The sequence below is a fragment of the Xenopus laevis genome, chromosome 2L (genome assembly GCF_017654675.1).
Source record: "Xenopus laevis strain J_2021 chromosome 2L, Xenopus_laevis_v10.1, whole genome shotgun sequence".
In the NCBI taxonomy this organism is placed as follows: Eukaryota; Metazoa; Chordata; class Amphibia; order Anura; family Pipidae; genus Xenopus; species Xenopus laevis.
Genome location: NC_054373.1, coordinates 144,560,179 through 144,572,363, shown reverse-complemented (window position 1 = coordinate 144,572,363; position 12,185 = coordinate 144,560,179). Strand labels below are relative to the sequence as shown.

At 38.3% G+C, this 12,185-nt stretch overlaps 1 protein-coding gene across 1 annotated transcript in view; it reads left to right on the top strand.

Annotated features, from left to right (window-relative positions):
• The window catches only part of erbb3.L (erb-b2 receptor tyrosine kinase 3 L homeolog), a 64,920-nt gene that overhangs the window by 34,040 nt on the left and 18,695 nt on the right, over positions 1-12,185 (top strand). The window contains exons 3-8 of the mRNA XM_018247402.2: positions 2,857-3,043; positions 5,161-5,286; positions 8,632-8,697; positions 10,284-10,402; positions 10,492-10,633; positions 12,041-12,154. Coding sequence (XP_018102891.1) covers positions 2,857-3,043; positions 5,161-5,286; positions 8,632-8,697; positions 10,284-10,402; positions 10,492-10,633; positions 12,041-12,154 — 754 coding nt within the window. The remainder of the gene's footprint in view (positions 1-2,856; positions 3,044-5,160; positions 5,287-8,631; positions 8,698-10,283; positions 10,403-10,491; positions 10,634-12,040; positions 12,155-12,185) is intronic.

Here is a 12,185-nt window from a genome sequence, read left to right as displayed (position 1 = left end):
CCCTCTGCACTAAACTTCTGTTTAAAAAAATGGAAGTTCAGCTCTTAAAGTTACCAATGGCAATTATCTCAGCTCTTAGCTTGTATATGTATGCATGTGGGCTTCCTGCAGATAATGACAGATACTTTATGCACTGCCAAGCACATTAGTCAGTCTATGGTGTGTTGAAGCTTGTGATGCTGGAATGTAGCTCTGGCCTGTCCTGTTTAACCAGCCTCCATGCCTAAGCACTGAACAACTGGTTTTCTCTCCCTACTCTACCCATCATCATTAGCTCTAAATGGGGTGTGTTTTTTTTCTACTGAGAGAGGCTACCTGCCCAGCTTCATTTAAGCAGAATTAACCCTAACTTTTATTTTTTTTAAAAATTGTTTTGTCATCATTTAAAAATAAGCCACACGTCCCCCACTTGGGGTGACCGTATACATATAAGTTGGCATCTCTGGGATCTAATGTATACATGCCAGTATGTGAATGGACAAAACAAATGTTGCCAACTCTGACGTGTGTTATTTTAATTTATTCTGTGATGACTAACATATTTATGGTTTGCCACTCTTACCTCTTGGTTCACATTTAATAAACCTGGGCAAATCTACACCAGTGCAGTAATGTATAACAGCAAGTCAGATGTTTGTTTTTATGATTCTACTTATAACAGACTGATCATGGCAAATTGAAATGTCAAGGAAATTAAATATACCAGTAGGTCAAGGAAGCAAAAAGTTGCTGTTGTGTTCAGTAACCCTTGCAGGATCTATTAGCCTCTTAAAAATGGTATAGTTTTTATTACTAAATGACACTGTGTACATTTTATGTAATTCATTCTACCATTTGAAATAAATGTATTTTTTTAGTTGTAATATTGGTGTGTAGGCAGCTATCTCATGTCATGTGCTTTCAGAAAGAGCCGGCATTTCACAATGGATCTGCTTTCAGATAAACTATTTTTTATTACTACTCAATATAGCTGAAGGAGTCACAGTGGGACTCTGTTGTTCTCATATGTACAAAGGGGCTGTTATCTTATGTCAGGGAGCTTTTCTCTGGTTACCTTCCCATTGTTCTGCTGATGGGCTGTTGGGGGGAAAGTGAAGGCAATTACATCACTCCAACTTGCAGTGCAGCAGTAGAAAGTGACTGAAGTTTATCAGAATACAAGTTACATGACTGAGGGCACCTGAGAAACTCACAACATGTCATGTCTAACAGATTTCAAAATTTATTATAAAAAATCTGTTTGCAGGATTCTGCTGGAGGAGCACTATTAACTGATGCCTTTTGTAAAAATTCATGTTTTCCCATCCCTTTAACCACCCCAAATTCTGAGACTACAAGGCCTTATTTGGATTGTAGGTTTCAAGAATAGGAGCGCTTAATTTCTCAGTGAAAGTATTCTTTGTGACGAGTTTCAATCCACAGTATCCACGTGGTCATCAGGAGTCAACTGACTTAATGAAACCCCACCACTAGTTTTAAACAATTGGTCCCCCCACACATGTCCCTTTTCCTGGCAATTGTCTTTGTTCCTACAGCATACTAGAATGTTCTTCATTGGATGTTGCAGTTGTTGGTTATTGAAGCACAATAAGATAAAAAAAAATGAAAGATGTGGTTTCCACAAGGCCTAAAATTCTGTGAGGACTTATTCAAAAGAAAATAGATATTGCTGTACTTTATTTTGTCTGCTCCCTGCCCCAGTAAATTGTCATAATAGTATAATAATGCTGCCCATTGCTCAAGGCAATTCCTATATTGGTGCAAATGATATTTAGTATATGAATATAAAAAAAGAGTACATGTTGAGCTCTCAAGTGGTCCTGTGCATTAATGATATCCCAGCATTGCCATCTCTCCCAAATGCCTTTCAGTGGCCACTTTATGTTTTATTATTTCCAGCTGAAGATTGATGAGCCTATTTACATGATGACCTCAAGTTACAACTCACTGTGCCTCACAGTTAAACTGGCCATGTAAACACTAAGGGAATTCGTCTATAAAATTAATTAACTGCCCAGGAATGGTAATAAAACCTATAACACTATAAGAATGCAAACGTTCTTTTCACAGACACAGATCTGTCTTAAGAATAAAAAAAATGTCAAAGATCAAATATGGCCTAAGGCTTTCAGCCAGTAAATAGAGGCAGAATAAATTCTCTGTATGGACCCCAGTGATCTCTTACTCATCTTACTCAGTTGGAAATAAGAGAATGCTTCTAGTGGCCAGAACTAGATGATGTTGCGATAATAGAAATAGAATATTCATCCAAGATAGCAATATGGCAACCCCTACTCGTATGCCTTAATGTGCACGTCTTTGCAGAAAGAAATGCTTAGTATACTCAGCGGTTGTACTTTTTATTAATTTAAGGAGGAATGAAAATTAAATCATATTAACATTTTGTGCTGATATCCCTTACAAGACCTATACATGGAATACGCCAAATTGAAATATATTATATAATATTCAGAGAAAGAAAACATTGTAATTTAGGAGTTAAAAAGCAAATCTGTGTCATTGTTTCACAATCTCTATCTCAAGAGAGCTTTTAATCAAGGCAGAGGTCCAAAGAAATGACATGACAATTCTCATCTAGACTTCGTTTGGCGATGTCCACATTGGAGTGGGCGATATCGGGCTGATCCGATCGTGAGCCCTAGGGCCCAACAATAACTGATTCTTGTGGCTTGGCTGGCCTGTATTAATTATACATATCGTTTTATTTTAGCTTTACTAATGGGGGAATTCTAAGGCTCTGAGTGCAGTACAGTGGTCATGCATGGCCAGACCAATTCAGGGTTCTTTTTGCTCTAACACTCTCTCTCTCTCTCTCTCTCTCTCTTTGTCTTTTAGTCCATACGGGAGGTGACCGGATATGTTCTGATTGCTGTCAATATTTTCACATACGTGCCACTCGAAAACCTACGTGTGATCCGAGGGGCCCACCTCTATGACAAAAAGTACGCTCTGTACATGTCGCTCAACAACCAGATTAATGGCTCACTGGGCATCCAAAAACTTGGCTTCCATAAGTTGACAGGTGAGTCTCATTCTTTGGCTGTCAGTGTGTGTGGAAGTGTTTATGTGGACGAGGGGAGACTATTCATACAAATTATAATATATATTATATATATTCCAGCTTTCAAATGGGGGTCACTGACCCCATCTAAAAAACAACTGCTGTTTAAGTCTACGAATGTATTGCTATTGCTACTTTTTATTACTCATCTTTCTATTCAGGGCCTCTCCTATACATTTTCCAGTATCTTATACAAATCAGTGCATGGTTGTTAGGGTAATTTGGACCCTAGCAACTAGTTTGCTGAAAATGCAAACTGGAGAGCCACTGCATAAAAAGCTAAATAACTCAAAAACCACAGATAGTAAAACAATGGAAACCAACTGCAAATTATCTCAGAATATCTCTCTCTATAGCATACTAAAAGTTAACTCAAAGGTGAACAACCCATTTAATTTGCATTTCTCAGTTGCTTAGCATAGATTACATATTATCATTAGTCATCTCTCCACAGCCATCAATAGTGGGGATTAGTGATGATTGCTAGAGAGTACAAGAAGCTGTTCTGCCAGTGCACTCCCTGCTATAGGCAATCTACACCCTCCACACCCTGCACCCGCTGCTGATGCCTTTCATAAACATGTATACAAATGCACAACACCCCAATGAACTTTAGGCCCTTGTTTTTGCTCTTCTTTGTCTGCTAGACCTTTTCCAGCTATAAAGCAGTAAAGAAACAGGTGTGTATATGAACCTGTTTCTATCCAGGGTGTAGAACACAGGTTATACTGGTTCCAAAGTATGGCACTCTCTCACTCATACAAATACATTTAACTTATAACAAACAGTTAAAGGGGAAGTGAATAAGAAGAAAAACAATATATGTTCTGAGAAGAAGAATATATGGCACACAATTTATAAGAGACCATTGACAAAAATATAAATAAATATTTATATGAATAGAGAGTGGCTAAATTTCATTCTGATTGCTGGGTGCAAGTTTTAATATCACTTTCTGATAAAAAAAATTCAACATAAGTGAACCCCAGACTGACAGACCAGTTGAGCATTATGAGGGTATATTAGGACGATTTCAGCCCCTCACTGCTAGCAGAATCCTCTCTGTTTGTGTCCAAAAGCATCGACTCGACTCTAGAGTGAACACACTCCGCAGATATCAGTGAAGAGCTGCAAAACTTCTCAGCCAAAATTCGCAGAGTGTGTTTGTACCAGAGCCGACACAAGGCTTCAGCACACCAACAGAGAAGAGTATTTTAGCAGTCTGATTTCGGCCCTGTCTGACCCTTGAATGTGGTGCTACATGGATTTAGGCATGGCATGGCAGCATCCTCTTATGTTGTCCACATTGTTGTCATCTACTTTTATTTGTAAAAGAGAATAAATGAGCACTAAACAGCAAGGACATACACATGGGCACAGCACAAATAAGAATCCATAGGCCATCCATAGCAAAGCCCACATGCATTAAGCCCTTAACTAAGTTTACAACAGACATACTTCAACTCTGTGGATTTTAAGCAGGTTTGTATTTGTTTTACAATGGTCTATCCATACCCGTCACCTTGATATATACACTATGGAGCGAATTTGTTAACATTTGATTTTGAGTTTTACAGCAAAACTGTTTTTTTGCTAAAATTCACAAATTCAAATAAAGGTTTCCGAAACTCAAACACTCAAGATTTATTAAGCTCTAAAAACTCAAAAAACTTGAATGTACAGGCTTCAGGTGTGCAATGAAATCTTTTGCTCTTATGCCTTAAAACGTGAGCAGCTGGGCTAGAAGGGAGACAAGAACAGGCCATAGCAATATTATAGTGTAGTAATTCCTCGAGGATGAGCAGTGTACCCTTCTACTGTGATATCATGACAACTTCTAGTAGAAGGGTGCGCTGCTCATAATGGAGGAATTACTACAAGATTGAGATTCCTTATCTGGAAACTCATAATCCAGAAAGCTCTGAGTGAAGAGAAAGCCCTCTCATTTTAAGCAAATAATCTCTAATAATATATGAGTAAAATAAATGTATGAAATAGTTGTAAGCACTGCACTTAAAGTTTATGCAGCAATTTCCTGTTGTGTGGTGGTGACCTCTGCAATTCCTTCTGTTTCACAGAAATCCTGGCTGGTGGAGTTCACATAACCAAAAATGATCACCTGTGCTTCATTGACACCATTGACTGGAAAGACATTGTGCAAGATTCTAACGCAACAATTGAGATCAAGGATAATGCAATAGACTGTGAGTAATGTAGTTAGTGAAAAAGTGTTTTACGGTGGGCAAGGGAAGACGGGCTTCCATGCAGACAGCAGATGCAACACTATTGTGGGGCAAATCTTGCACTAGTCTTTCAGTAGCATATTGAGCAGGTGCACTTGTAATATACGCCATCTCAAGATTGGTTGTTTTTCTAGGTCAGACTTCTGCAAATGTTTTCTGTCGACCTGAAGTGTTGATACAAGGGGAATCTTGTGTACTTAGTTACCTGAGTTTGGCTTTCTGCCACATCTTATCATACGATAGCACAGTTGTACGGCTAAAGTTCTCCCTCCCTAACAAATATGTGAACTCGCAGAGCCTCTATCAGTGAGATCAAGATACACCACCCTGTGTCCCTGATTTATACAAAAGGTGTTTTTGATTTCTGCATCATGAGCTTGACAAGTGAATGTGTGTGAAACTCTCTGCCAGACTGTATTTGCACACCCTTGTTTACTGCCACTGTTGTATAATCACGTCTGTCTACACAAAGTCCAAAATACACAAAGTACAGCATTGTATTGTAGTGCTACAGAGATGCAAAGTATTGGTAGACAAGTGGTATCACGAGCAGGGCAGCCATCAGGGTGGGACAGGGGGGAGAGTTGTAGGGGGCCACACTTACTTGATTAGCCGGGCCCCCATCTTTCTGAGAGCGGTTGACTTCGGGAAGGCATGGACGTTTAAGGGGCCCTGGCCACCAATTTTCTTATAATGTGGGGGGGGGGGGCTGGCCACCAATTTTGGCCCCCCCAATGTGTGGTCCTAGCCACCAATATTTTTTAATAGGGGGGACCCTGGCCACAAATGTTTTTTTATGGGGGGCCCTAACCACCAATATCTTTTTATTTTTTATTAACATGTGGGAACCCTAGCCACCTATATTTTTTTTTTTTTTTTTATGGTGTGGTGGGGGAGGACCTGTGGGGTGGGGAGGGCGGACCTGTAGGTGGGGCTTGCAGTGGGCACAGCCCAGGGGGCCCAGGAAATTTTGTCGTATGGGGCCCTGTGATTTCTGATGGTGGTCCTGATCATGAGTAATGTTGTCTTTATTTTAACTGACCCCAGGGATGGGGTAGTTCAACAACAGATGATGGACCACAGATTTGAGATCCCTGACATGAGTACTGCGAGGCATATGTATCAAAACCATTTTTAAAGGATTTTTAGGGGCATGTTTATCAGTGTGCACACTATAGCGTTTGATCTGTTTTCACCCTTTGATAAATACACCCTAAAAATTCTATACATGTAAGAGCTAAACAATATACCCATGATGAAGCGTGGGAGCACTGTATTGACTCCCTTTAGAATGTCAAATGGCTGTAACACATTTTTTGTCAGTGGGGGCATCTCTCAAGCTGTGGGACAATAGTGATGCACTCTCTACCCTGCATTCATACCACAGCATTTTGTAGAAAATCATGCAAGGTATCCCCTGAGGGCCTGTTGAGGTGAGAGGCCCAGTGGCACCCGCTGCCCCCACAGTACTTACACCATGGGTGATCACTTGGGGGTTATTTATCAAGCTTTCAAATATACGAACCTCGAATAATTTGTAGTTTTCGGAGCAAAAAAAACAACTACGAAAAAACTCTGAAATCCGAAACCCCGGCATCTAAAAGCTCTCGGGGTCCTGTATAAGTCAATGGGGAAGGTCCCAATGTCTGCGCTGATGTCTGTACCGATATCTGATGATTTCTGGGATTTGGAGCAAAAAAACCCGAAAACTCCAAAAAAAAACCAAAACATAGTTTTTGCAGGGGAAGCACCGAAGTTTCGGAGTTTTGCCTAAACCTATTTTTTCGGGCTTATTTCTTCATTAATAAGTTCCATTCAGGAATTCGGAGTTGGATATTAGAAATATTGAGATAAATTCGGACCTTGATAAATATGCCCCTTGATCCACCTTTTCATGTTCAGCTGACAAAATATAAATGTGTAAGCAAAATGATGCATGGATCCCCTTACAGTCAAAAAAGTATGTGTGTGTTTTATTTCAAGTAATTTTACATGACAACAAATAAACACCATACACAATGTTTTATAGAGGTGTATAACCCTGTCCTGTCCTCAGGTGTCACCCCCACCCCCCGAAACGTATGGTATGAGGTACCAGAATTCTTACACTTGTGCCCCATCTTTCCTGTTTTGCTATGAAGAATATATATGTGTGTGTTTATAATTATATGTTTTGTAGGTATGTGTGTGTGTGATTCTGCATGTACACCTATGGTCAATACAATAAACTAACTTAAGGAGCCATACACTCCTTACTCTTCAATATTACAAGCCCTTCTAGCAAATATTAGCTCATGCCCAACTTAGTGCCAAAACAAACCCAATCTTGGCAAAACTCATGCCATCTCTTATCCTAGTCTAAGAGTCCAGCAGTGTCTGAAATGTAACGATTGTTACCAGACCCAGAACAGCTTTTTTTCTAATATAAACAAATTACACAGTCTATTATTTTCTTATAAGAGGAGAATAATCAGCTCACTTACAGTGTGTAATATAGTACTTATTATATACCTTCATGATATAGGTTGACTTCCCCCCCTTTTTTTAAAGTATTTATTCTTATGTTTAGCTCTCATTTGACCATTAGCAAGTTTATTTTTATTTGTATTTAAGTTAACAATTTGGAGACTTGTATGTATGCCTACATTATGGGGCAGATTTATCAAGGGTTGAATTGAAAATGTAAATTTTTTTGAGTTTTTTTTTTATGGTCAAAACTGTCCGATTTGACTAGGGAATTATTCAGATTCGATTCAAGTTTTTTCAGGTTTTTTTTCAAGATTTATCATACTTTGGCCCTATAAGAACTCAAATTCGACTATTTGCCACCTAAAACCCAATGGGTCAATGGGAGAGGTCCAGGGATGAATTTTGAGTTGTTTTCAGCCCTCCTGAAATTCAAGCTTTTTTCTAAGAAAAACTCGAATCGAGTTTTTAAAATTCGAATCAAATTCAATTCGAGTTTTCAGGTCAATTCCATAGCAAAATTTAATTTTTTAATAATTTTGGATTGGTCGAATTTCTAATTTATGGGAGTTTAGGGAAGTTTTATAAAAACTCACATGAATTCAAAATGTGACCTTTCATAAATGTGCCTCTACATATATGTATATGTATATAAACCCTGATTCTGCAATAAGCACTTGGAGAATACTGGAATTTATGGATCGTTGGTAGCAAGCAAACAGCAGCAGTATGGGTTTCATAGATCCACAGCCAGCCATGTTACACTTTTGGAAGTTGAAGATTTCTTAGTCTTGAAGTCATTGTCTACTTTATGACTAGTGTTTCTCTCCATTCATGCAGGCAAACCATGTGACCAGGTGTGTGATGGAAAATGTTGGGGACCAGAGATGACAAATTGTCAAACATGTAAGTATACTCAAGTAGAAAAAGCATAGTGCATGTGCTGTGGCACTTGACTTATCCATATGTTTTTACTTTTGTATAATGCCTTTTCCATCTGGTGCATAGCAGCTTTTCTTGATAAATAAAAATGATCAATAACAATACATTTATTGCCTTACAGAGCATTTGTTTTTAGATGGGGTCAGTGACCTCTATTTTAAAGTTAGAAAGAGTCAGAAGAAGGCAAATAATTCCAAAACCATGGCCAATTGAAAGGTTGCTTAAAATGGGCTATAATATAACATGCTAAGGGGCCGATTTATTAAAGGTCGAATTGAAAATTCAAATTTTCAAATATTTTTTATTGTCAAAACTCTCAAATTTGAATTGTGAATTATCCAAACTCGATTAGAGTTTTAATTCGAATTTCAAGATTTATCACACTCTGGCCCTTTAAAAACTCGAATTTGACTATTCGCCACCTAAAACCTGATGAGTTCATGTATAAGTCAATGGTAGAGGTACAGGGACTAATCGTTAGTAGCCTTCCTGACATAAAACTTGAATCGAGTTTAGTCAAATTTGATTCGAGTTTTCGAGTCAATAAAATTTGTGTGATATTTAATTTTTTAATTAAATAACCCCCAATCAAATTTTGAGTATTTTCAAATTTAATAGAGTTCAAAAAAACTCACATGAATTTGAAATTTGACCTTTAATAAATGTGCTTCTGAAAATTAACTTAAAGGTAAACCATACCTTTAAGTGCTGCTTTGTGTTGCTCTGGAACAGTGATCCCCAACCAGTAGCTCGCGAGCAACATGTTGCTCCCCAACCCCTTGAATGTTGCTCCCAGTGGCCTCAGAGCAGGTGTTTATTTTTGTATTCCTGGTTTGAAGCAAAGCTTTAGTTGCATAAAAACCAGGTACACAGCCAAACACAGTCTCCTGTAGTATGTCAGTCCACATGGGAGGCTACCAAATAGCCAATCACAGGCTTTATTTGGCACCCCAGGGACTTTTTTCATGCTTATGTTGCTCCCCAACTCTTCTTACTTTGAATGTGGCTCACAGGTAAAAAAGGTTGGGGACCCCTGCTCTGGAACATCTTAAACACGGGTGGCATGGTTTGGAACTGCTGCCTTGCAGTACTGGAGTTTGATTTGTACTTTGGCACGCCTCTGTAAGGAGTTTGTATGTTCCTTTCGTGTCTGTGTAACATACTGTCAGTGTATAAATAAAGGATAAAATGTGAGCAAAAATATAAGCAATACAAATTATTAAATTATTTGAAAATGACAAATAGTAAGAAACAATTATAATAGTGCTTAGCACACGTACAAAACATAAATAAATTATTCATGAATGTAACAATACTATTTTATGAACTACAACATTATTTGCACATTCTGACTTAGAGTATGGTGGCCAAACATTCCTCCTTAATTCACTGATTAATTTGCTGTTAAAACCACTATCTGCATTTTTAACAGATCCCTCTAACTATGAGGGTCCCTTTTGTTAGAACGCTAGTTAGTAAAAGAATTCCCTATCTGTGTGGGCAAGCATGAGGATTTTATCTGTACGTCGCTGTGACTTTTCTCTTGGCAGTTACAAAGACCATTTGTGCAGAGCAGTGTAACGGACGTTGCTTTGGCAAGAACCCTACTGAGTGCTGTCATGATGAGTGTGCTGGGGGCTGCACAGATTCCTCAAACCTGAATTGCTTTGTAAGTACGCTTTATTGACTCGAAAGCTTGAAGTCCTACTCCACTGTCAATGATTAACTTTGGTTCTGACTGTAAGATTTGTTATTTAGGTATGTCGTCATTTTAATGATAGTGGGGCCTGTGTCCCACACTGTCCTCAGCCACTGATTTACAACAAGCTAACCTTTCAACTTGAACCCAACCCAGATGCCAAGTATCAATATGGAGGCTCATGCGTCAAAAGTTGCCCTCGTAAGTATATGCAAATAAAAGTTGCAAATATGAAATAGCGGTGAAAATATATTAATCAGTAGGCTGTATTGGATGCAAAAGCCCCCTATGTCCTGCCTTAAAGAGAGTTTTTTAGTTACGACATGGGGGTCATGATCATCAGATATGGGGCATAACCATGTGTCTATGCCCATTTTTATATTGGGGTTTTATTTTACTTGTCACAAAGCCCATCACCAGATGGTTGGGGGTCAGCGGGTTAATAATGAGGGCCTCTAGAGGGAGAGCTTGCTATCCTAGTAGTATGGGGCCCCATGATCACTTATTGCAGCCCTGTTTGAACTTGACTTGCTGCTCCTTACTACAACTTTCTTATTGTAGACTCATGCAGATTTCCTTTGTCACCCGCTAGCTGCATAATTACAAAGAGATACATCATCTGTACAACATTTTAAGTACATGTGTCAATCTGACAGCCTGAAAATATACTTATCAGCAGAGTAAGGCTGATGGCACAAAGGACATTTCATCCAAGACCATATTTCAGCCAGAATAGAAGGCCCCTGAATCTGTCCTGCTGTTTCCCTTCAATATGATAGAATATAATATAAATTCCTGACAGTGACAGTATTGGTTCATTTCAGCCCAAAAATATTTACTAGAGCATTTTGAGGGTGAAAAGTGACAATATTGGTGCTATTCTTTGTTTTAAATCCAGTTGAATAGGAGTGGTGACACCAAGTGCTTTTCCTTCAGCTGAAACATATCAGATAAGGAAATGTCCTATATATCATCACCCTAAATTTCATCTGGTTCACTGTCCTATAATCTGTATTTATGATCTTCTCTGTAAAATATGTGTATCAAAACATACCAAAAGTATCATCCCAAGCAACCAATTAGCAGTTTTTACAGGTCTAATGCAGTTAGAGTAATGAAAGCAAATATTAGATTGATTACTGTTGTTACTAGCAAAACTTTGCTGCCTGTGTCTCCTTTCCATTGTTATTCCACGAGTATCAATATTATTATATTCTTTTTTTATAACTTTATTGTACACTAAAGCACAGCAACTGTAAAGCATTAAATGTTACATACATATTATTATTGTCTTGCAGGAGCAAAATGCAAACATCTATGTAGTTGGCCAAGTTTATTTTCACACAAGACAACATTGTTTCCTTCATATACTGAAAAAGGCAAATGTACCACAAAATTTTACACGATTTTTATATCACTGACATTTTGCACCTTCAGACACAAAAATGATTGCACACTTTATGAATGAAACTCATTTTAAAATATGAATTGCATATTTTTTGAGGAGTCAATATATTATTAAAATTTGGAGCCAGGTAAATCATTGTAGCTGTAGATTTGCCTTTCCCTGTAATTTTATGTCTGTGCCGTTTGGTCCCTATCTTCCAGGAAATTTTGTGGTTGATCAAAGCTCCTGTGTACGTGCGTGCCCCAGTAACAAAATGGAAGTTGAAAAAAATGGAGTTAAGATGTGTGAACTATGTTCTGGGCTATGCCCTAAAGGTAATCTGGAATATCAGCGTGTGTGGGATCA